General features: G+C 35.1%; 2 protein-coding genes across 4 annotated transcripts in view; one reads left to right on the forward strand and one right to left on the reverse strand.

Annotated features, from left to right (window-relative positions):
- Nucleotides 1-2,501: 2,501 nt before the first annotated feature.
- Nucleotides 2,502-8,268, reverse strand: LOC139685743 (glutathione peroxidase 7-like). Of its 3 annotated transcripts, XM_071582808.1 has the most exons (4): nt 8,056-8,268; nt 7,787-7,957; nt 7,146-7,410; nt 2,502-2,979 (listed from the first exon to the last, which is right to left on the reverse strand). In XM_071582808.1, exons 2-4 carry the CDS (start codon nt 7,922-7,924, stop codon nt 2,783-2,785), a joined length of 600 nt encoding a protein of 199 aa, XP_071438909.1. In that variant the 5' UTR covers nt 7,925-7,957; nt 8,056-8,268; the 3' UTR covers nt 2,502-2,782. The 3 variants fall into 3 exon arrangements, with proteins under 3 accessions (XP_071438909.1, XP_071438908.1, XP_071438910.1); XM_071582807.1 differs by lacking the exon at nt 8,056-8,268 and having other exon boundaries at nt 7,787-8,049; XM_071582809.1 differs by lacking the exons at nt 7,787-7,957; nt 8,056-8,268 and adding an exon at nt 7,513-7,648.
- Nucleotides 8,269-8,428: 160 nt separating this feature from the next.
- The window catches only part of LOC139685744 (solute carrier family 25 member 16-like), a 31,539-nt gene continuing 13,206 nt past the window's right edge, over nt 8,429-26,761 (forward strand). The window contains exons 1-5 of the mRNA XM_071582810.1: nt 8,429-8,681; nt 8,819-8,911; nt 8,996-9,129; nt 11,937-12,122; nt 26,258-26,414. Coding sequence (XP_071438911.1) covers nt 8,618-8,681; nt 8,819-8,911; nt 8,996-9,129; nt 11,937-12,122; nt 26,258-26,414 — 634 coding nt within the window. The 5' untranslated portion in view covers nt 8,429-8,617. The remainder of the gene's footprint in view (nt 8,682-8,818; nt 8,912-8,995; nt 9,130-11,936; nt 12,123-26,257; nt 26,415-26,761) is intronic.

The raw sequence follows: 26,761 nt of genomic DNA on the forward strand, positions 1-26,761 counted from the left end.
CGAACAAAGTCATCCCAGCAGATTCATGTCACCTGTTCTAAAAGGAATTGGCAGGCTTCCATGAACTAATCAAAATTCACTTCCAGAAAGCTAATTGCAATAAATAGTTAAAGGTAATGAACTGCAATATATTTTATATTGCAGTCATAGTTGGCTACAAACAAATTTATTGAAAATATATTGCAATAATACAGCCAAAAGCTAGCAAGCTAAATGGTGTCATCCCTATATCTTGAAGAAAATGAGGAAATGGTTAAAATTCCACTTCAGGAAACATTTCATATGTATTATCATCTTGCTTCCCAAATAATATGTGTAGGGTAGCATTTATACACCCTTATCTTTCAAAAAGTTGACTCTTCAATGTCAAAAATAAAATGTTTACCTTGAGGAGGAGAGGAATATATATTCTCTCTCATGTGAGGGCTGCCTGCCAAAATATATCAGCAAGAACAGTGTAGGCATAAGGGGTTGAAGAATACAGACAATTCCATCTGAAGAAGAATTCAAAGTTTGCCAACCACCTTGGGGAGAAACAACATACGAGCACTCTTGCACCAAAAATACTTCATTTTGAAAGATTGTATGCCCTAGAATCCCTAGAGATAGTGCAAAACTCAATCCACAATTAAGAAGAACCAAGGACCTGTGTAATCACTACCAATGAAGGATAAGTGGTGAAAGTGCTCTCCCTACCACACCCCATGCTCCCCACCCTTACCCAAGTCCTAACAACCCCCCTGCTGTCCTACAAGTGGGCCTAAAACACGATTAATGACTACCCTCCCCCAGCTCGAAGCTGCCCATTGTCAGCCCAGGTGGGGGTGGGGTAACGTCCTCACCTGCCAACCCAGAGATCACAGTTTCGATTCCCACGTAGGGCCTGGGTGTACATAATTGTCTTCAATGTAATGTCTACATTTACATCACTACCCTTCGAGCCACCCAAAAGGTGTGTGGCAGGGGGTTTCTCAAATGGGTGGGGGCTACAAAAATAAATAAATATAGATATATCCACGCGCAGTTCCTACCTTGTAGGTTTACACTTATTGTGTTGAACTGACTCCTGGGGGATTTTGACTACAAGCATGCTGCTCTCTTATCGTTCTTGGAATAATGACATTTTAAGCTTGTCAGTCTTGCAGTCCATCTCTCTAATCTTACATTCATGATCCCTCTGACCGTAATATGTTGGGGTTCGTATTATGTTCTTGATGTCATTGGTAAAGGACCCATCTTTAAATATTTTTAATTAGTTTAATCTATATTGTAAACACCACTGTGTAAAGGAATCCCAGCCCAAATTTCCTAGCAAAGTAGTTGCGCTACTGCGTTGGTCATAACAATGATTTTCAAATCTAGCCCCCTCCGCTGAACTCTATCTAATTCCTAAATCAAATTTATCTTTTGAGGATCTCATATATTGGCAGCTTACTCTAGGTGGGACCTGACTAGGGCAATAAAACATCGTTCCTTCACTTTTTGTCGCATTTACCTAGCACTCTTTTTACAACTCCCAATTTTTTATTAGCATGACTGCATATTTCTCGTATGTGCTTGGTGGAATAATATCTCGTTTGTCTAAGGGCTAGGTGGAAGAAGGAACTATTAAATCTCAATCCCGTCGAATGAAGTCATTAATTAATTAGTCATAAACTTAAAAAAATTGGCCTCTTACCCTCACCTTCCCCAAAACCTAAGTGGTGAAACCTAAATTGTGAAAATAACAGTCCAATAGAATTAGCCAAAGCTTTATTATTTCTTCCAAGATTGATTTGTTCAAAGTCAAGCCTGTAAGTTTCCTCCGTTAAAATATTCCTCTATCACCCAAACTTTTTTTTCCACCTTGAATCTTCATTCTTTTGATGACCAATGTATGTTCCAGTAATGCATTGTAAAAAAGTACTATTTCATCAAAGTTGAAAATAGTATCACTTGGACTATATTGGCCTAAAATTATCTTATTCATTGTGTGCCAGTCATTCGAGATGTGTTAGCATCCTCGTACGTTTAGGGAAACAATATTGTATCCGCTCTTTAAATTGGCAAGATAGCCTATAGATTTCTTTCAGTTGTTAATATTCATTTTCAGTGACTTCCACGACTATGGTGCAGGATTGGACCATGTTAAGAGATGTTTACTTACAGACAAAAATCTCGCATGGAACCTTCTTAAGTTCTTCATATTTTGCCCCTTTTGATGGTTTTCCTCTGCAGAGTTTAACCTGAATAAACTAGTCTCAATTTTCTCTTTCCCTCTGCCAAATAAACACACCCAAACATTCACAAGTATGTGAACTAAATGTAAAGGGAGCATTGTGAATTCCTCATAAAATTCTCTTTAAGCTGTTCCATTAAGCTTTTGGAATCGCCTACAAATTTATATGTGACACATGAAACATAAAGTACCCCAGATCACAGGCTCTATACTATTTGAGAATACATTATGGGCTGTCCATTTATAAAATTACCTATGCCACAAATTTTCAACTTGCATCATGTTAAGTTTATTTTCCCTTGATTATCCATTTTTATAGAAGATACAAAAATGTTGCATAGTTTTAATCATGTATGTATTTTATTATGCACTTAATGCTTAGCTAATAAACTTCTTATCAAATGCAGATATATGGAAGAAAAACTAGTGAAAATAAGAGAATAAAACATTTTGGAACAGTAGCAGTCGCTTATAAATGTTATAACATAAAAAACACCAATTCTGTATTCACTTCACTTTGTTACTTGATTCTAATTCTAATTATTAAACAGTCTATGAGTATCATCACAAGTCTTCTTTGGAAAAATGGGGATCCTCTTCAATGTGATCTATACCAGCACTTTCTGCCATTCTCACAGCTCTTTCTATTTGAGGAAATACATCTTCAACGCTGGTTTTGGTGTCCCAAGCATCCAAAACTAGACCATCACTACCCACAAGGTACTTATAAAAATTCCAATCTGGCTGCAACTTTGACTGAGCTGAAAGGAAAATTTGGCATTGAACTTTGTATTAGCATTGGTGATTTCAGTGAGATAAATTGTAACGAAGATCCAGCCAAAAAGTAATGCTTCCAGCTAGTGAAATATAAAATACTAGTCAGGAAATGGAATCGTTTAATGTGTGCTAAATCAAGACCCACTGGTATTAGCAAAATGTCAGTTTCTAAATAGTGGTAAAATGTCATTTCTTATACCACCATTTTGTGAAAAGTGATTAGTCTAACTTTGACATAAAATGTCATAAAGTTCTTCATATTAGACTAAATGAGGAAAAAATAGGAGCCAATAATAAGTATGAAAAGCAAAATGTGAAGTGATAATGTGAGACAAAACTGTAATCAGAAATAGTTAATACAGCATGTTGAGGTTTTTATCTTATGACCTGTTATAGGTAGTTTTTGGGTAGTCTCTAATGACAATATGCTTTTAAGTATCATAATAGGGTAGGACAAACAAGTTACCATGATATGTACCAAGAAGAATTAAGTTATTAGGGACCATCCAAAGCCTACCTTCATTCATAGAATACATAACAAAAACAATAATGACTTAGTGGGTTGTATTAAATACTTTTGTTTTACTACACTATTTCATTCTTCAGCTCTTCCTTACTCCTACTTGCCTTCACACTATCTTCAACACCTATTCTCTTATGAGGGTAAAAAAGAAACTTTACACTTCCATAATAAAGATTTAATATTTCACAACCATGGTTTCAATGCTGGGCATCATCATCAGGTAGCATACATCAACATTTTTTCAACTTACATAGTCTGGCTCCATGAGGGGAGTAGAGGAGAAGGGGGTAAGTTATATTAAGGTGCAGCAACCTATTAGTGGTCTAGGGGAGGGGGAGGATATGCATTGGAAGGTTACTGGCTCAAATTTGTGAAAGTTTATACTAATTAAATGAAGAAAAATGTAACACTCCTCCATTCTTAGAAATAGTGACGGAAAAAACAAACACATCGTGTTCTACATTTAATTGGGGGGGGGGGTTTGTCTACAATGGTTCGACCTTTATTAAGGGATGGCCAATGATCATCAATGCCTTGGTGGGGTGGGTGCAGAAAGATATTGGAGTCTTTTAAGAATTTTAGGAGGGGGGAATGGGAGAGGTATGTTTCATTGACCACCTCAAACCTCTCAGACTGAAGGGATTGCCAAATTTCCAACTCCTCCAAAGCATTCAATCTGCGTCATTTCATTACATTGAGAAGAATGTCTGCTGTGAATTTTATCTAAGAGGTGTTTGGCAAATTGGGATCTGTTGTCTTTCTTTGTGAAACATGAACAATGTTCTTTGATCCTAATATCGAATGTTCTCCCTGTCTGTCCAACATAGATTGCGTTGCAGTCGGCACAATTGAGTTTATAAACCCCAATTTGTTGCATTATTTCAATTTTGTATTTGGGTATATGGACTTAAGAGTTGAGTATGGGAACAATGACATGTCATCTATTTCTATTCAGGCCTCCCAATATAACAGTTACAGGGTAGATGTTTCACTGTCACTAACACTCAAGCCCAAGGTGAAGGGAAATCAAACTAAGCAGGAATGAAACCCATGACCCCTGGAACAAAGGATGAGAGAGATAATTTGCTTCCACCAAGGGGCTGACATGTAGCATATAACTAACATTCCTTAGAAGACAGTAGGAAATATCAAAAGTGAGCATTGCCATACCCATCCAGTCTAGAAATTATTAATTATTGTTACGAGCCATTCTTGTTTATCCAAAGAATTAATGCAATGAAATCAACCTTATAATACAACTGCAAGTAGTACTAAAATCTACAAGGAACTTAGTTGAATTTATAACACTGTATTACATTATGGAACTGATTTTGAGCCTCTGTGCAAGTCATTATGTCTACTGAATAGAGATGAGTAATCATATCAATATTTTTCTAAAGATAATCTATAAATAAATCCTAAGTGAGCTCTTACGATCTCAATATGTCGTGTATCAATTACGTATGGGGAAAATCAGGACATGTTGTAATCAAATTTAACTGTGATATTACAAAGCTGCATTAGTGGTAACTTTGGATTCATGATTAATTTGTGATAAAATTAATATTATTTAGTGAAGCTTTTCAAACTTAAAATGCAGCTCCAAGGCAATAGTCTCAAGTAAGTGGGTATCAACTGATCCTATTCAGTTCATCAGTACATTTATCATATCACTTCATCACACACTTGGCCAATTACATACATACATTGATGCATCATGTAATTTTTCGTCAGTCAAGAAAAGCCTAAAACTTAAATGTAATAAGGGAAAGTTATTGTCTTGCCCATTTATATTTTTTTCGCATCTGCCACATTCATAATATGCACGCCCCTCTGTTCCTGAAAACTGGAATATCTATTCTAGCCTCTTCAACCTCATTCATCCATGGCTTTTTCATTCTAACCCTTCCTCTAAAAACTATTCTCTCATCTATCACTTTGGTGATTCAAATTATTCATTCTTTCAGAAGACTAAACTAGCATAGAACTCTTCTTTTATAAATGTCTATAAATGGTGCACCCTTTTCACTTTTTCATGGCCACCCGATTCTTCACCCTATCTCTCCTATTGTTGGCCTATGAATTGCTAAAGGATTCCATATCCACTGCATTTAGTTTATTCCTGGTCTGGCATAACAAGGTTTCACTTCTACGCAATGTGGTGGTGAGGAGTAAACTTTGATGAACTGATATTATTTCTGCCTTCTACAATCATTTTGTATACATTCAAAACAATCATTATAGGTGCAATTAAACGCATTTATTACAAGCACATCCTTCGCTACTGCAAAGAAGAGTTTGTTGGAAATCATGACAATAATTGACATCACGCCATTGTTACGAAATCACTGTAGCTGAAATTCTTGCAGGTATAGCTGGAAAATCTTTTATGGCAAATGAATAAACAGTGGTAGATAAGCCACATTCCTGGTAGGAAAAATGTACAGCATTTTAAAACCATTAAAATTCACAGCGACCATGCAATGAATTTCTATTTCAACTTACTCTAATGTTTTTATCACCTCCTCTTAGGTATATATTTGAGGGCATGCATATGTCAGAAAGAGAAAAGCAATAACAGTACATAAAACAAGTAATGGCTAGTATAAGTAGTTATTTTTAGTCCCTTGCATCTTGTTATAACATTTTGACTGTACTACAAAAATCCTTCCTGCTGTCATTCATGCATTTTGACTTCATTCTAATCCAACATTAAATCTTCTTCCAAGATACACAAAATCCATTTGCCCAATATTTTACCATTTTTGTTCAGTATTGGATCCAATATAATTTAAATGAAACTTCACATTTTACTTATTGAATATGATTATTTTTTAGAAGAAGCATAACACTACTTAGCCAAGAAGTTATTGAGTGATATGATTGACCTGGGTTGTAATACTTGGCCAAATCCCAAATATTATGGCATAGGGCAATTGTTCCATATCTAGTTAAGATCTTTACTAGATCTCTAGACTACTGTAGTTTAGGATGCATTTGTCCTCAATTTCTTTCCCCTTAGCTGATTAACCTGCAAAAATGTCAATTCAACACTAACTCTGCGAAAAAATGTGAATTAATCCTCATGAATATTAAGATTAGTTGGCTGAGTTGAAGTTAAAATGTACAAGGTCCATATGATCCTAGACATGGTTTTATAATATTACTTATAAATATTTCCAAACTATTACAACAAAATGTAAAATGTCTCAAACAATTTTCCATTTAATTTCAGAACTAGTACAGACAGTTGTCTATAAGGTTTGAGTTGTGAGGGGCAAATTGTTTGGACACTTGGCTCACATTTAGCAATGCATGCTACTTGGTGATTCCAAGACAAAATGTGATAGTTGACGAAAAATGACTATAACACCAAACATTAATACCCCTCATAATTGTTCATGCAGCATTAGGCACGCTGATATGCTATAAAATTCGTCAGTGTACGACTTTATATTATTTCTGAATAACAACATTAAGCACATTTAAAATTTGTATCGCTGTGCATTTTATACTTTCTTCTGTTTTAACGTTAATTTTCCATTGATTGCCTGCATTTACACGTGTGCCTCTGTTTACCATGTGTAGCAAATGAATATACTATTGCTACATAATGTGCTTACAAACCTATTAAGCTTTTGAATGCTAGGTCAGCATTCTCTCCAAGCACATCTATTTTAGCAAAGATTGGGAACTCCACTCCATATTCGTTTACAGCGAATTCTTCAATTTGATCGTTTTCTGATGGTTCTTGTCCTCCAAACTGATTGCAGGGAAATGCAAGAATATTGAACTTCCCATTGAAGCTTAAAATATCTTGAAGTCTTTTCAGAGCTTTATAATGGGAATCAGTGTAACCACATTCACTCGCTACGTTCACGACCAAGGAAATCTATGGATAACAAAACAATTCGCAAATTACATAAAACGTCAGAACTTATCATCTTCGTCAACTGACATAAGTTAGTGATCAGGAAATTATTATTTAGAAAACCATCAGTGGCATAACGACAAGCCACAAGTTTGTCGTTGAGGCACTGATCAGCCGTTTGTCAGATCCCAGTGTGAAACAACATATGCGCTCGCTCCTTCAAATGAATTTACTAGGGCACCAAGAGTATTTGGATTGTAAAAACGTTGCGCAACAAAGATAACAAGTGCCGAATGAATAGCTAACGGCACGTCAAACTCCATGCATAACAAGTTTCATTTAAACGGTTACACTGCCATCAACAACTCAAGGCTGTGGATTATATGTAATTAAATACCTTTCCACGATATTTTTCGAGGGAGACCTCTTCGCCTCTAATATCCTTCACGGTATGAGTATAGAAGTCTTTAATGCCATTTCCCATTGAGAGCGCATTTTGAAAACACAACATCAGCAAAATGTAACAAGCATCCATTTTTATTCAAATAGGCGTTTCAGGAATCTTCTACTGAAAATCCAATCATCGTTAAACAACACAAAATACTGAGAGGAAGATAACCTAACCAATCTTCAAGAAGTCGAATTATACTTATTGCAATTTCTCACACTTCCTTTTCCTGATTTTTTTCATTGGCCCGCCAGAAGAGATCACATGGTGACGTTGGCAGTACGTTCGCCGGAAATACCCGAATCGTTCAAAATTGTTATCACGATTGATAAGTTAACAAGCTAATGTTAAATATATTTATTTGCATGTAAGAATAATTCCATTATTTTACTCTAAGTTGCGTGAATATATTCTACTTTCCACGATCGTCCAAGAATTTGCAACACCCAACACCTGTGACAGTTGGCTTTAACTGTGCTTAAAGTATCGATAGTGTGAATGATGTCAGTCAATTATGGACAATCGAGTAAAATCGATTATTCTATCGCTCTCATGGAGATCGATTGATCGTAGACTTAGCAAGAGCTCATCGTGTACACGTATGTGAAGATTGTATGCCAAGTGAATGGAAGTTTATGTTCCTAAGTGTACATGGTCAAGTGTTAATATTTCTAATGTTTACATGTTTGAATCAGTGCTAGTTCTCCGTTTTCGTCAATCATCTATGCTGGTTTTTCCATTGAAAGCTTAAGGTTACAGTAAATGTAGTCAACATACAAAATGAGTCAAGTAGACGTCAAGCAGGAGACATTTATAGCGGTGTTGAAGTCATTGCTGGCTGGAGGTATGATCGCAATGCTTTGTCTTAGGCGTGCTAGCCCTTTCGGCTTGTAATAAACTGTTTTTTTCTTGTATATGACTTTTTTCAATAGATTACGTTATGAGTACTTGCTGACCCATTTAAATGATTTCCTTCTATAGGAGTGGCTGGGATGTGCTCTAAAACAACTGTTGCGCCTCTAGATAGAATAAAGATATTGTTACAAGCTCATAATAAATTTTATGAAAATTTAGGTGAGGTGCCAAAATTTCCCTCTGTAAAGGATTGTCTTGTTTTTATATTAAATGAAGTTATTTTAAAAGTAAATTATGTTATAGGTGTCCTATCATCATTTAGAAGAATAATCAAGAATGAATCGTGGTTGGCTTTGTATAAAGGGAACGGTGCTCAAATGGTTAGAATTTTTCCTTATGCAGCCACACAGTTCACCGCATTCGAATTCTACAGAAAGGTAGTGATTTCTTTAATTTTTAAGTCTGTGAATGGCACACCAAGAAAAGGAAGTTTCTTTGCTGTATTCAATGAAGACGTTTCAGTGTTGCTCAGGATCACGTCACTTAAGAATATTTCTGATTATTCTTCTCTTCGTTTCTTATGATTGATCCTGTGAAAAACATTCATGTAAAATTCTTCTTGATTTTCTAATAACTGAATAGGGTACATTTTAGACATTTGGCGTTATCAACCCCTTGACTACTTAGTGGCTATCCCTTTACTCCTCTGGCTACCCCGTAACCCCCATTTTCACTTTGAAATGTAATAATGGAAAACCATGACCAACTCAACTAGTTAACACTGACCATTCCTATCATCCGTCCAGTAACGAACTGAATCGTGGAACGGTTGAATTAGATACTAACATTTCTGCCTGATGTACTCTTATATCAAACATTTCTAAAATCTGCCACACCTATTTATATTACACAAAGATGGATAGTATTGATAAGTTCAGTATTCTATTCCCATAATAATCTCAATATGCTTTGTTTTGTGATATTGTTATTATATTAGACCTTTAATAAAATATTGGATTTATTTAATTTAATAAAGTAGGTGACAGTTCAGGCTGTAGGCTTAAACTTAATTGTTTGCTGCCATGTGCCAGCACTCTACTTTTCTGGAGGACAAAATAATAATTTAAAATATTAAACCCGAATGGCATTATAGTATCCTCACTCCTTCGCCCCCCTTTAAGAGAATTGAGGACACCAAATCTTTGATAAATTCAATTTCACCCGACTCGGCATTGAGAAGCTACATTTTTAGTTAAATCAGGACTTTATTTAGTCATTTGGATCTAAATCGTAATGCTTAGTACTAAATAGTAAACTTTTATGGAGCGTGCATTAATCAATGGTGAAAGAATTGGAGATATTGTGATAGTGGATAAATATCAGTCATATGACACACTAATGATATAAGTGTAGACTTACACCAAGAAATTATTATTTTGTCCTCCAGGAAAAGAGGAACAAGGGAAATGCCTGTTTGAACCATGCCCTCGTTCCTATCAATCAATTGCCAATAGGAAACAAGGATTGGGAGAAAAGTTGAAAAGAGCCAGTGAAGTTCTTCGGTCAAAAGTACTGGTAACCAGTGTAAAATCTAACAATGTTGGAACAATTTTTGTTGCTGTTGTAATAATTGTTTATTTGTCCAAGAACCAGCGAGTGTTAAGGAAAAATTTTATGTTAATTATAGGATACGCTAAATAGGAATGAACAATATTAGCTACAAGAAAGGTATTCACTGGTGCTGTAGAACATTCTTTTCAGCTTGAGGCATTTCAGCTTACACTTTAGGGATGTAGAAATTATTGAGAATTGAAATTCAGCTAGCAGGTTATTGTGCAAAATGAGGCCCATATAATGAAGATAAGAACAGTTAGTACATACACAAGAAATATGAAGTGTAAAATTATTAACTTTTTATTATTAAATTAAATTTTATTATTAAATTAAAATTATTAACTCAAGTTATTAACTTTACGAGTGTTATACTTATGCAAATCGGCATTTCTAGAAAAAAATGTTATACTCTTTTATACAAACGCAATTGCAGTAGGAATATAAATGAATGGAAGAGGCAACATATTGATCTTCCTTGATCGAAGGGGAAGACTTAAAACATCATGCCCAGCATTCTCAATGAAGGGTAATATTTTCTTTTGCTGTTTAAACACAGAAAGTGCATGAGGGGAAGAACCCCAAAACAATATTATATCAGGTACATTATAATGGTAAAAAAGGTGATAATAGATTATGAGGAGAACACATTGCATAAACAGTGTAACACATAGTGCGAAAAAGAAAACACAAAGAGTTGTCTTCAGAAAACTGTCTATATGAGAACCCCAATGAAATTGGGAATTTAAATTAATGCCAAGAAATTTGGAAGATAGCCCGAGGCCAAGGTTTTCCATCTAAAGGAACTCTAGGGTGGGTGTGTTTTTGTGAGCAGATCTCTTAGCTTGTGACTTTTTCCTATTGATTTTAAGAGAAATGTGAAATGAATGAAATGCTCAATTATTTGAAAAGGAGGCTTAATTCAAGCGCAGATAAATGTGTGAGATGAAAATCCTTCCTATTTCAGAAATTGAACATTTGTAAGTTTTTAGAATAAACACTGGGGTACTAAAATTGAATATTACAAGTTTCGTGAACTTTGGCCAAAACATGTATGTTTCTTGTAGGAGTTTGTGGTATATACAGTGTTTGTGTTGATACATTTCATCAAATACAAGTTGCCAGAATTGAAAAAAAGGCAAAAGACCAATGCATGAGGAAGATGATTTACAAAAAAATGCCATATGATAACCCATTCAAAGCATGCAATTTAGCTGTTCCAACTCCAGGAATATATGTTTTAAAAGATACGCTGGAAGGTTATTTTGAGGTGATTAGTATTGGACATGTAACATTTAAACTGTTTGAAATGATGAACAATAAATTGGAAATTGTCAATGAATGACATTTAAAATATATGATAAGTGTTGTTAAATTATTTCCAAAACTTCAGTATTCTTTTGCTCTGAGGCAGCAACCACTATTTCAAGTCACTTCAAGGAATAACTCAAAGAGTTATTCCTGGAAAAAATTATGTTCATAGTACTTCATGTTTTTGCTGAGAATTACTCCATCTTGCTGTCCATTGTAATAATGCACTAGAAATCATCCCTGATGAAATTAGAAAATAAAGGAAGTTAGAAGAAAAAGAAATTACCTATTATCAAGAATAACATTTTAATCCATTTTTCAGACACTTACATCCGCTCTTGGGGAAAATTCACATATAGCAAAGTTTCTAGCTGGCTCTGGGGCAGGAGTTACTGCTGTGGCTCTTACCTACCCACTTGACACAATTAGAGCCAGACTAGCATTTCAAGTCAGTGGACAGCATGTATATACTGGAATTGTGGATGCAGCAGTACTGATTTTTCGCCAGGTATGTTTATTTTTTCCAAATGATTATTTTTTTTATCAAACTGTTTCCATTGAAATGTGTCATCTGTTTGTAAATATCAGAATAATGAATTTGAGAAATTAATGGTAAAGATTTGATAGAATGAATGATAAAGATTAATGGTAAAAGAAACTCTGGGTAAAGATTTCTTCTTGGCATTTAAATTTCATTCTGGTCATTGACTGCTGGTTGAAGTCATTTCCTTAAAATCATTTATTTAAGTGTCATAAATGCACTTAACCAATGAATAAGAAATTGACAAGATCTTTCTAAACTTTATTCCAATCAATCAAGTCAATACATCTTTGTGAAATTTAGAGTTGTATTTTGAAAACTCATTAAAGCAAGTGATGGAAGCTATCCGTTTTTCAAAATTATTGAAATCCATTTGCAAAACTCCTTGAATTTTTTATATGCATGAACGTAAAAGTAAAAATGGCAATTGTGCCATCTTGTAGGTTTAAATCCATTGTATGTGTTTGACATCTGATCATTAAGCATTTTTAATACACATGTTTTGTAAATGTTTTTTATTTGCTGTGCATGTACTTGATAGAGTTACTTAAAATGTTCTATCTTAAAATATTCTTAGGAGGGCTTACAATGCTCATAATTGTCTGTGCTTAAGGCTGCATCTGCATACAAGGTCTAGAAAATGCATAATCTAATAAGATTTTATTCTGTTTATGTTCTTCTTAAAATTGAATGTTCATTTTGCTTCAATTTCATATGGGTTCCAATGATTTTAAACATGTGTGGCAGTGATAATTTAATGCAATGAAAAGCAATTTTTTTTGTTTACTGCTTGGTGTATGCTGCAATGCCTAGTTTAAAAAACTTATATTAGTTTTAATTTGATAAAGACAATTGAATATAAACTTTTGAAAGAAAGAACACTCATGAATATTATTGATGTTATGACAGTCAAACTGTCATTCTCCAAATGCCATTCTTGTAAAAGGAGCAGAGAGAATAAGGGGGGTTGAAAGGGTAAGGAGGTAAAGGGATGGTGGCTTTTGGTTAATTTTAGTATGCAATATTAAGCCCGGGAGGTTCTAAAGATTATCAGACGTGATGATTGAAAGGCCATGTTGGAGCAGGTTAAACGAAGCGAGTCAGATTTTCTGTATCCATTCATAACTGTAGATGAAACTTGGATTTACTGCTACACTCCGGAGATAAAAGAACAACCAAAACAGCGGGCTGTGCAGGGTAAAACTTCCCCAAAAAAGGTGACGATGGTGTCAGAGGCCGGGAAGCTAATGACGACTGTTTATTGGATTAGTCACAGAATTATGTTCATAGATCATCTTCAAAAAGGTAACTCAATAACGGAAGAGTACAACACTTCGTCACTTTATGAACTGAATGCAGGCATTGCAAAAAAACAACCACATTTGAAGAAGAAGAAAGAGCTTTTCTATCAGGACAAGGCATATGCTGACACTTTGGTGGTTGCTATGGCTGAAATTCAAGAATTGAACTTTGAATCGGTTGAACACTTACTGTAATCACCAGATGTGGCTCCGAGTAACTTTTCGCTGTTTCCTAACTTTGAAGTTTTGCTTGGAGGACAGAGATTTTCATCAGACGAGAGGGTTATATCATAAATAAATGTCAGTTTTGGGGAGAAAGAAGTCTACTGCTATTTGGAAGGGTTAAAAATGTTAGCATTGAAAAGTGCCATGACTTAAAATGAGACTATGATGAAAAATGAATTTTAAGAAAGTCTTGTTTATTTAATAGGCTGGAAACTTTTCAGACTAACCACATACCCATATATATATCACTTCTAATCCCTCATTGTCATTCTGTCTTGTTGAAAATCCTGTCCAACTTGATTGACATTTCCAAATCTACGAGGCCACCTGGATTCCCCACTATCTCTTCTCCACCCATTTCTGCACTAAGTAATAGCCTACGCTGCTAATTCTGCCATCTATTTCAGCCTGCCACCTCTCCGACTCCAAAATCCTACTCCACTAAAGCTCCTGCTTTCCTTAATTATCTCATCCCTACTCCCGCTGCTTCCCATTGGCAATCATGTGACAGCTGCTTCTCTGTTTCGGTGATTCCTGAATATTCAATTAGCATAGAGATTAGAACACAGGAGATTGCCCAAACCGCCTTTTCTCCTTCAATCTTTCAAAACTCCTAGGCTTAATATTAGCCACTAAAAGTATCCAGGAGCTGCAAAGATTCCATCCCGTCAACCTTCGTCCCTTACCTCTCTCATCCCTTCCCAGCATCGTCTCTCCACTCCCCCCCCTCCCCCAGAACTTCATTTTGATGGTGACTGCTTCGCCATCGAAATATCAACCATGTTTGTGAGTGTCCTTTCTTTGTTTTTCCTTGTTTATTTAAGTTTTTAACCAGAACTTATATGTCTCTCTGTGTTGTCCCTGATGAGCATTCGTTTTCGTAAGATAAAGCAGGCTTAAATATCGCCTACTAAAACTAACCATTTTTAAAACCACCCGACCAACCTTGTACTTTTTCATATAATATCTAACCACATTTCACCAATGGCTTGTTACAATTAACTGTGGGAAAATAAAGCATTTAAAAAAGTGAAAATATTTACACAGCAGACTGGCACCATTGTGCATAGAAATCCTATGTATATCTTATACATAGGATTTCTGTGATAAATGATCACTCATTGTACTTGTATTTTTGGTGCCTTTCCATTGCCGTTGGTATCTTTTTAATTTACTCGCTTACTTTCTGAAGGGATTGAATGCAACAATTTCAGATTGTAAAAATCATTCACCTTGAACGGGATTCAAACCCGGATCCCTCAATGTCCGGTCAAATGCTTTAGCCAGTTTAGTTATCGAGGCGTCCTCCTATACTCTGAAATTGTTGAAATACTGTTGCAGCATCTCCCGCAGTTTCTTTGAAATTTGGATGGAATCTTACTTATCTTACTTTTTAATTTACTATCTTATCTTTTTCTTTTATTAATGTCTTACATCCATTTTTATAATTTGATTTGTGGACAAATAACAATGTTTTTGGTGAATGTGATTCTTTGCATTTGGATTTTTGATGAGGCAACTGATGATCATTCGAAAAAAGGACTTTGCCGATTGTTTTGAAAAGTTGAAATGATGCCGGGATAATAGTGTGAGGTCCCAAGGGAAGCACTTTGAAAGGGACTAAGGACTCATTACTCTAGGTTGGCTATTGTTCTCAAAATATTCCAAATCAGGCCCATAAGCAGTGGATTTTGTGATATAGTATAACCTGAAAGACATTAGCACCATCTGTCTCGATCAGTTTGCTAGTGCTGGCTAAAACTTGGCTTATGGAATTGGATGTTGCCTGGATGCTGGTCAGAGATAATGAGGGATGTTTCACAGTAATGGTAATGAGCAGGGGATAAGTTTTTTTTGGGGAGTAGAGAGGTTAATTGAGAAAAAGTCATCAATAGTGACCATGTGGTCGTGCTGCCACTTTTGTCTCCACATTTGATTGACTCACTTCTTTGGTGTATTTGTGCATAAGCCAATTTCCTAAGTAATCAATAAAAAGTTTTTCAATTCCTAAATAAAACTTAACACAAATACAGAACTCAATTTGAGATCTAAAATAATATATACAGTTAATTGATGGACGAATTTTGTAGACAGTGTTGTAAGTAATTATTAGAGGTATGCAAAGCTACTAATTTGACTCTATTTTACATTCTGAATTCTATTTAATGACTATGGGGTTCAGGGAAAATTTTCAATTGGACAAATGACGTATAAAGTTACAATATGCCAAAACTAATTTACTATCTCTTCATGACTTTTAATTCAAAAGTTCTTATTTTTTGTTGAATTTTGGGATAACATAAATGGGAATGGCACATCTTTTAAGTTCTGGCATACTACTATTCTCCACGGGGATCGAGATGGTGCAGTTGCTAACGTACTGCCTTCCCACCTAGAGGACCCGGGTTCAAATCCCGGCAGCAGCATATTTTTCAGTGGTATCCCGATTTCTACTTGAGGTGATTTGTTGAGGGTACTTTAAGTGAGTATGACGTCCGTCGGAAGGGACGTGAAGCTGCAGACCCCTTGGCGCCTTGTGTTAAGAGTAAGCTAATGCTGATGCTGGGTTTCTACTTACCCTTCCTTTCCTGTCCATTCCTAATGGCGCAAATAACGTCTGCTGTCAGCCGCCTCCCTTAAAAACTACGTCTACTACTGCCACCATTCTTTGTTTCGCATTCCCATCTGATCAAAATATTCTTGATACAATGAAGAATTTTGTATGTTGCATCTTTGTGATTGTGAGGTCTTCGGTTCAGTCTTTTTGTAAAACCTGGTATTTATCATATTTCAACAGGAAATGACTCTCACTCATGGGAGACTCACACTCATGATATTGGGGTTATATTTTCCCTTCTGTAAAGGGATTTGATTGGGTCAAGTAGCAGAGCCCTGGTTTTCTTGGTGCATAGGGCAAATAATGCTTCAGAGCACAATATTATTTAATGAAGTCCATTGCTTCTTTTACTTCCGTAAGGCTGCATATTATAGCCCATATATCAAGAATGGTTAACACTGAGATAGATGTGTAATCACTCATGGCATCTTTTGTGCCTGAGTCAGCTTTTGTTTCCAATTAGTACCACATACTCAGATAGTGTCTACAGTGACTTTAAATATATTGGCTCTTTTGTGTATCATTGGTGAATGTATGATCCTTATTGTATTAACTTTAACATGGTGGTACAGTGGGGAACCAAGACTGGTTTCTGTTGATTTTATTCATGTAAATAAATTGATGCTTGTCCCAATATGCAAAGTTTTAATTTGGATTGCTTGTATTAGTCATTCAGTATTTTATAATATAGTCTTGATTAAAATTGTTACTGATTTTACAGCTGCTGCTTGGTAAATACAGGATTGCATATGGCTGCTGTTATGATTTTGTAATAGCCAATAAATAATTTGCCTTGATAAATTTCATTTTTTTCCAAGTCATAATCAAAAAAATCATCCAAATTTCTAGCTCAGGAAATATTCTTTTAATTTTGAAGGGTTATGCCCTGTATCACAAATAATGAAATTCCGCATTATTTTTCAATAATGTTCAAGAAGATACTATTAATTTTTCATAACTTGTGGTTTATATATTTCATCACACCCTTAAAATTTAGTTTATTCATTAAACTGGTTAATTAATGATTTTATGATCAAATTCAATGCTAACCTGTTTTAATTCTGATGATATTTAAACAGATGATTTGACAAATATAGTAAACTTTCATTAACCCAAAGAACCTGGCCTGCCATGAACTGTTAATCATCTGAGAGGGAACAGGAAAACACTCCCATGTCATGTTTTATGTTTCCGAGACGTGATCTTTTGTGCTCCTGAATTGCTTCTGTTAAAATCAGTTCCTGTAGACTGTGGCTTCAGAGCCTCATTGAAGTCTTGTGCATTGTAGGGCTATCCACTGCAATATTTGGTCGGTAACAAATGGGCAGATATCATTCACTGACTCCTACAAGTTTTGGGTTAAGTTTTGACTGTAGAAAGTAAAATTTGTTTACAAACTAACTTGCATTCTCATAGTTAACCACTATTTCTCAAGTTACCATTAAAATAATTCAATGAATAATATATTTTAGGTTGCTCATGCATCCCTGAAATGCTTCAGCACAATTTCTTCAAAAAGTGTATTTTCTACAGTATGATTGTGATTTTTGGGGGTTGATTCAAATTGGGGATTGTCTTATAATCAGGTAATCCAGTAGTTCTTTAAAGTGGTTAGCAGCATCAATGAACCTATTCTTAAGTTGCCTGTAACCATCTGTGTATGCATAATGAATAAATGAGCATGCCTTGTGAATGTATGTTTAAATCTCCAAAATATGTACCTGAACACTACAGGAAGGTCACAAAGGTCTCTACCTTCTGTGATAGAAGGGAGTAAGTTAAGCAAACAAGGAAGGGGTAGGAATACAAGGTCTGTCCTAAAAAGAGAAAGACGTGAGTTGATTAAAAAATTTATAGCTAAATTGATATATTCACTCGAAAGTCTTCTAAGTAACACCCTTGTGCGTCCAGACACCACTGCCAGCAGATTTTTCAGGCCTTATATGCCTTCTGGAAGGTGGCATCTGGAAAGCTGCTAAGCTCCCTTGTCATGGACTGTTGTAATGGTTCTATTCAGCCGTGGTGTTGACCTTTCAGCGTAGATTTGAGGTGGGGGAAGAGGAAGAAGTCTAGAGGGGCATTGTCTAAAAATTTTGGATCCTCCTTCACATAGTTGAGAAGCTCTTGGCAGATCCAGGCGCAAGTTTCCTTTAATTAGTCCTAGGGCAATCATGGGCACTCTTTTCTCTTGACCATGTTTTTGGTCAAAAGTCGATGTACATCACTTTAGGGATGCCAAGTTCATTGAAAGCTATGGGAACACTTAATCTGCGATACCTCTTCTACAAAGCCTTCAGTCTTGCAAGATTTTTGCCACTTTTTGAGGTTGAAGGGCATCCTAAACATTAGGCATTTTCAACATTTTTTTCTGCCCTCTTGAAACAATTTGTGCCACTCAAAAACACCAGATCTACTCAAGTTGTTATCACCATCAGCTGCCTTGAGTATGTCACGAGTCTCTTTCCAGGTTTTGCCCATTTTTAGGCAAAATTTGATGTGGTAGTGCTGTTCCCATAATGAGTTCACGATGGAGCATAACAAAGCTACATTATGAGGTTTTTCTAACAAACGATTAGCACTCAGAAAGGCTGGGAGCCAATGGCCAGTAGCCACCAGCCCTTTCTGAGACTCCTCCCTCGAACCCAGCCTGAAAAACTGTCACCCATCCATTTTTCTATCCATGAAAAAATAAGTGATACTACTTTTGGGACAGACCTTGTATGCATTTATATCAAGACCATATTTAATGCATATTTCGGTAATGTGTTTTTTGATTATTGATGCTACATCATGCATCAATTAGCATGGACTATTAAGACGGTGTAAAAAATATTTTAAAAAAGATTAATAACATTTTTTTAAGCCACTCAAGATTTACTCAATATTTTGGTGGTCCTAGCCACTTTCCTCAGAGTATGAAGAGTAATGGCGGTGACTCATCATTCTAATCAGTTATTCATCATTTGAGGGTGTGCAGCCTTGTTTAAACTTATTTACTCTATTCTAAACAGTCTTAAACACAAGAGCAGATGTTCCTTGACCTTCATCCAACTTGTCTTTGTTCTCTTTTGGTGTTAAGTCTTCTAAATAAATAAAAAAGTGTTGCTTCAGTTGGCTATGAAAATGAAAGCATGCAATGGATTTGGGTTTATTGAACGACCCACATATGTTAATTAAATGGTTTTAATTAACTGCCAAATAAATTAACTCCAATTTTAGAGTATTCTTTAAAGTGCTATCCATGTTTTAGACATTTCCTCTTTGTAAATGGCTTGAATATTATAAGTGGGGTACAAAAATATTAAATGGGCTTATGATAATTCATGCAAGGGCAATTGAAAACATAAAATGACAAAAATTTGAGATCATAGTTTTTGAACTTTTTTTCATCCCAACTATCAGCCAGAAGTTACATTAGATAATCCTAAAAATTATAATTTACCCTGTGGTTTATGATGCAAGAAAAGGTAGGGTTTGAAGGTGTTTTGACGATGGCAGTGAATGATTGTGGTATAGATTTTGCAATATGGAACAGGAATGGACAAGGATAAACCAATGTGCCTAGAATGATAGAACACTAACCAGGCTGTTTCAGTATTTTAGTTTATAAGTGTGTAGGTGAAGTAAATGGAGTTTATTTTTTTTAACTTCAGAAAAGATCACTAGAAATATTTTTTAATGACCTATCTTTAATCTATTAGTGTAAAATCATGTGAATTATGTTGCCAGTAAAATTTGGTACAAATTTGGTACAATTTGGTACAAATGTCCCTTTATCTTTAAAATACATGCTTTATTAAAACATTGCTACATAATATTTTCTTCTTTCAGTACTACTTTGGAATAGGGTTATAGTGAAAATGAGTACCTGATTTTATTACAGGTAATACAAAATGCAAATGTGATAAATTTCAGCGTTAAGATTTGTTTTAGTTATCTCCTATTCATTTTCAAATGGCATTCTGATGTAAATTTGTTTTTAAGTGTCATTTCAAGTGTCAAGTCAAACATAAATAGTAATCCAAATGGTTGATAAAAATAGCAAGGGCCTTAAATTTCATGGGATGGTTGAGAATTGGAACTGTGCGAGGGAAGTTTGGTTAAGCCCTTCATAAGTTTCATTGCACTCTCATAGCTAATTATTGCATCTGATTTTCCTGAATGAAATTTCATGCAATTTATGGAAATGCTCGCATGTTTTTTTTGTGTGTTTGAAAAATTCAGCTGAACAGTTTGAGTGATCAGAATGTTCAGGTACAGTTAAGTGCTTACACAACTAAATGGTTGTTAAATAGGTTAATGGGATATGTAGTGATGAGATAGAAGCAGTGATGGGATGCTTTGCCATGTTCAGTGGTAATTTTTATTCATAATTTTCTATTAATTTAAAATTATTATGATTGTTATCCCTTGTTCCTCTTTATTTCTTTTGTACTGCACTCCCATAGTGATTCTTTCCATGCAATACCCTATGAATTAACATCATTGCATGAAATAAACTTGACTAGGTATTATTCCCTGCCACCAAAGTACTGTATGAAGTAATTTCATAAAATATGGATTTCTCAATGGGTCAATTGGCCATAATTCACCTGACCCAAAAGAAAAGGAATGATTTAATATTCTCATTTCTAGAGTGTGAACCCCTCTAGGAAATATTATATTTTTAAATAGTCTTTTTTTCTGAACTTATTCAGTTAAAAATGAGTGGTAAGTTCTGCTGTGAGGGAAAATTTTCAAATGAAGGAGAAAAGCACCAATCATAATGATGTTAGTGCAGGATATCCCATTTACTGTTGTTATGGTTTTGTTAATACTTTGGTCACTTTACTCATGGGTCCTATATGAAATGCATTCATATAAGTAATTTCCATTGATTTGTCATGTTAAACACAGATTTGATGAATTCTTCAGAGATAAAGTTTACATATAGTACAAATAAAGTGATAATTAATAAAATTCACTGATTTTTATGTATGGTAATTATAGTGAATCACTTTTTGAATTGCGGGAGAGTAAAAGCATGCACAGATAAAAAAATATATCTTTAAATGTCTTGTCTGGGTTGAAACCAGTTTGAAGTATCTCACTGCTCTTTTAACACCATTATTGTTATATCTGATTCTTGTATTGTAGGCTTTGTGGTGCATAAGGGCAGTCATCTCAATTCCTATGGTACGAAGTCTGTTCAAAAAGTATCACAACTTTTGTGTTTTTTTCAAAAATTATTTATTTATTCATGAATATCTATTTTGTCCCCGTCTAAGTAATCCCCATTAGATATTATACACTTGTGCCAAAGTTTTTTCCAATCCTCGAAGCACTTCAAAAAATCATTTTTTGTGATCTTGTTGAGCTCCTCCTTGGATGCAGTCTTTATCTCATCAATCACGGCGTTTCAGGAACAAGAAAAATTTACTGGGGGCCAGATCTGGTGACTACGGTGGCTGCGGAATCATTAATGTGTTATTTTTGGCCAAAAATTTGCTCACAAGCAACGATCTGTGAGCAGAGGCGTTGTCATGGTGCAAAAGTCAATTTTTGTTCATCCACAAATCCAGGCAGATGCGGATGGCTTTGCGTAAATTGTGCATAACTTGCGGGTAATATTCCTTTTTTACCATTCTACCGTGTGACAAGAACTCATGATGCACCATGCCCCCGTAATCGAAGAAATCTGTAAGCAAAACTTTCACATTCGACCGAACTTGGCGTTTTTTTTCGGTCTTGGCTCTTGCTGCAGCTTCCATTAAGATGATTGAGCTTTAGTTTCCATGTCATAACCATAAACCCATGATTTGCCACCAGTTATAACCCTCTGGAGCAAATTTGGGTCATCAAGGACAGAGTCCAATACCTCATTAGCAATGTTAATGCATTGCTGTTTTTGGTCGAAATTGAGCAATTTTGGCACGAATTTCGTGGTGACCCCTGCCATGCCAAATCATTGGTAAAAATCGAATGGCACAAGCCAATCGATATGTTTAGGTCCTCAGCAACTTCTCTAACGGTGATTCGACGATTGCCAATTCTTTTGTCTTGACTTCATCAATGTTTTCGTCTGTTGTTGACGTGCTCAGGCATCCGGCATGCTCTTCCCCATTCATCTCTTCTCGGCCCTCTGAGAATATTTTGTACCACTGATAAACGTTGCTTCGGTCCAAGGTAGCTTCTCCATATGCCACAGTCAACATTCGGAAATGTGTCCGCGCACTTAATTTTGTTTTTCACACAAAATTTGATACAGATTCTTTGATCCATTTTTTGGAACAGGCACAAATCGAAGACAAGCCAAAACACGTCCCAGCAAAACAGCTGTCAAAAATTAACGGAACATTCAAAATGGCCAAAATTTTTGGGATAAGTGAGAGACATAAGTACCAACATAATGCCACAAAAAAATCGAAAATCAAATATACGTAACCCGCGGGAATTCAGAAGTTGCGATACTTTTCGAACAGACCACGTACACCAGTCATAAAAGAAAAAATATAACTATACAATACCACCAATTTCTGAATAATACCATCAATCTTCCTTCCTCTCTCCTTTCTTATTTTCAGTTGTCCACTCCACTCCATTTGCAAATCCCACTGAATGGCATTTTCTTCCAATTTGCTCTCTCATGGCACAAGCAGACATGAAACCTCACCTCACTGTGGTCTGTCAATCCATACTGGCACTAAGAAGTACTAGACTCGTCAGTAATGGTGGAGGCTGTAGGTGCACTTTTGTTCACAGATGGTATATTTACGTCATATTAATTCTGAAAATTTGGAAAAGTACTTTTCCTACGTTAGTTATCTTTTGAAATTTTAAAATGTGATTTTCAATATGTTTCATTTGTGGTTACATTTTAATTTAGGTTTCTGTCCAAGGCACTTGAACTAAGTAGACAAATAAAACATTCTTCTAAAATAACAAAATATGCTTCTGAAATCTTGAATTATTCCAAATTTTAAGGTTTTGGATACCCGACAGTATATTTATGTTTGAATAATTGGGAATATTTTAGTGCTATTGAAAAATGTTAATTAATTGAAGGCAGTTGGAAGTGGATGAACTTTCACAAGGAGGTGAGGATGTCAATCATAATTTCCAAATGTCAGTTGTAACTCCAAATATTATAGTTTTATAGTTTAAATTTTACTTTTTGAAATTATTTGTCCTTATTCATGGAATGTCTGAAATGGTTAGTGTCTGGATAAAATTTTCGTATTTAGTTTGAAATTTTCCCAGTTGAAAGGAAGTAATGTTTTTGTGTAGGAATGGTAGCTAAATTTTTGGCGGAAAGAGAATGATATCTGGTTTCTGGGTCGATGACCAACGTCTGTGATGTAAGTGGGACTTGGTGTGGGATGAGGGAAAAGTAGGGACCAAAAGGGAATGGTAACTCACAGTGCTTGATTCCTCACTGGAGACTCTATTGACCACGGGTTTCTGCGAGAAAAGCTAGACATAGGTGTCGCTTTCACCTTATTGAAGTGGTACAAGAGAAAGGATGATCATCTGGGTTGGGATGTGGTGTAAGAGAAGGTAAGGGCAGGTGGTGAGGGAAAAAGAGGTCCTGCAGGCATGCATTGTCAATGGATTCACCCGTGAGCACTTAAGCACCCTGAGTTATCATTTATATTGTAATCCTTAACTTTCCCTCATGCACATCTCTCAACGTATCACAATCATTGGCCATTGGAAATCCGTGTACTTAGTATTAAATTTGTTATGGTTTAGTTTTTTTTATTATCTTTATGCACAAAAATTTTATTTGCCTATTTAATTTCATTTTTCATTGGTATCGATTTGAAAACTGAAAACAATTTCTTAAATAGCTAAGCAATGATCTATGGAATTTGTAATATGAGCTCAGGATTATTTATTGAGGGATCCAATACCTTAAATGGCATATCATCATGGTGTAGCTGGATGTCTTGGTCAAGGGAGTTTAAAATCAGAGATATTAACCTTAACAATGCTAAAGGAAATTTAAATATTATATTGAATAGTTCAAGTACCAATGTTCAGAGCATGTACTTCTTGTGGATGATTATGTTTTAACTAATGGTAAAACACTGATGCATTGTAAAATCTAAAGGATCACATATCAGCTTATGTGTAAAATTTTTAACTCTATCAAATGTTTTTTCTTTTGTCAGTGTTTATGTTGAGTTAATGATTAGATTTAATGAAATGTTAATTGTTCAATTAATTTGTGGTTGTGTGTTAGTTTCTCTTTATGTTCTAAACAAATATTTCATCATAAAACTTGCATAAAATACTACATCTTAAAATTTCTTGTTGATTAATTTTTTTAATTTGCAATTAACTGTACCATAAATCATCCATGTTGATATGATAGAAAAATACTTTTTCTCACCTCACCAAAGTATGAATCAGTAATTCAATGGTTGAATGCAATGCATGAAAACCTGCTGAGCCCATGAAGAGCCACTTCAAAAGAACATACAGTAAATAACAACTACTAAACAATCTTTTTTTGTTCCTCTTAAGAATTCCAGAATCTGCTAGATTTAACCAATTTCAGTGTTCTCAATCATACAATATTTTACTTGTAACATAAAGGAATAATTCTATCACCATACTACAATGGGTTGGACAGTAGTTGTTAAAAAATGGAATTATGGGAGAGTGTTGCCTCTCGAAAATCTTGACCACTGTATGAGGAAATGCCTTGTATAAATCTGATGCATAGTATTATTGTCGTGGCACCTTCCGTAAGCCCTTTGAGGGTATAATGTGGACCTAGATTTAAAATTGAGTAATTCTTCCATTATTTGTTTTGCCATGTCTAGCAGACCTAATATTTGGTTGTTTGATGAGAATCAAGATATGTATTTGGTATTTCATTGTGGAAATTATTTTCTAATTAGGTTTATAAAATGATTTCACTGGATCATTCAATAGCTGTTGGCATAGCATTCATCCCCTTAATGAGTGTGGTGAATTTTCACTTTTTTGTGAAGGTGATACTATTTTCATAACCATGAAGAACCACCACTGATGAAGTTCTGTTCAAATTAGTTGGTGACTATTTCAGACATTGTGGAATTTTTGATTCTACCCTAAGACACTATCCTCTCCATTGTTAGTCTCACTCTTTCATCTTAACTCGACATTCTTCGGAGACTGCATCTTTTCCTGACAGAGGACCTCATCATTTATTATGACAACATGATGCTTATGCTGACATATGAATATTTACCAGTCAAACTTGTGACACAGCAGTGATACATTATTGACTTAAACTCTCATATTTGCTTATTGACTTATTGCAGGTAATTTACAATATGTTGGGGTGTTACTGTGTTCCATATATATGTATTTAAAATGTAAAGGGTTGGTTTTGATGTATGTGCAGGAATCCCTTTCCTACTCTATTTTTGCAAACTACTTTACTATGATGTGGTTGAATACCTATTTAATTATTATCTTTAAGACTATACTTTCTAATTGTTTACTGTTCAGCTTCTCAATCTATGTCCCAGCTATTCATAATTCACATTTTATTCCCCTTAGTCAACTACTGTCAACTATGACGCAGGTGTTGTATCAATTTGGTGTGCTGTGAGTTGGTGGAAAACCATTTTAATTTTCATTAACGTAGTAATTTTGGAAGCTAAACAATATTTTGATGACATCTGCATAAATATATCAAAATAGTGGTTTGTTGCATACTCTTTTGCCAACCATGGAATTTTCCAGTAATGACCTTAACTTTTCATGGTTTCTTGACAGCTGCTGTATTTTTTTTCTTAGTTATTGAATTAGTATTTTACAAATACATTTCTTCTTGAATCAGTATTCCTCCATCAGTCCTTGTATATATTTCAATCATCAGTTTTATTGTGAGCTATCAAAGAGATTATTGGGATATACTTAGAAATGTAGGTATACAGTGAAAGTATGGCATATTTAGAATGATTATTATTGTGTCTTTCCAGGAAGGTGGAATTAGTGCACTCTATAGGGGATTTACCCCTACAATATGTGGAATGATACCATATGCTGGACTATCTTTTTATTGCTTTGGAACTCTCAAATATTTATGCATGAAGTATCTTTCTCATTTTACCTGCACTCCCTGCTCCAAAAACACAGGTAAGAACTTTAATGAAGTGAATGTGTTTCCTCAGAACACTTTCGTTGCTGAAAAGGGTACAGCCCTGGGTTGCTAACCTGCTGGTCCCAGGTGCAAATTGAGTGGGTTCTCATCACTGCCCGGCAAAGAAAATATGTTAAATGTTTCTAAACATGTACAATTGTACCTCACTTAACGAACACCTCATATAACTTGTTATTCATGTAATAAGCAAAATTATTTTGCTCAGAAAGGGCTCACTGAACGAGTGACTTTATATAACAAGTGACAAGGAGAGGGAAATTACCAGACTGATTGCTTGCCTGCTTCTTAAGTTAGTGTGTAGCACACATTCTGCTAGCATCTT

Source organism: Hetaerina americana, unplaced genomic scaffold (assembly GCF_022747635.1).
Source record: "Hetaerina americana unplaced genomic scaffold, ioHetAmer1.1.p SCAF_12, whole genome shotgun sequence".
Lineage (NCBI taxonomy): Eukaryota > Metazoa > Arthropoda > Insecta > Odonata > Calopterygidae > Hetaerina > Hetaerina americana.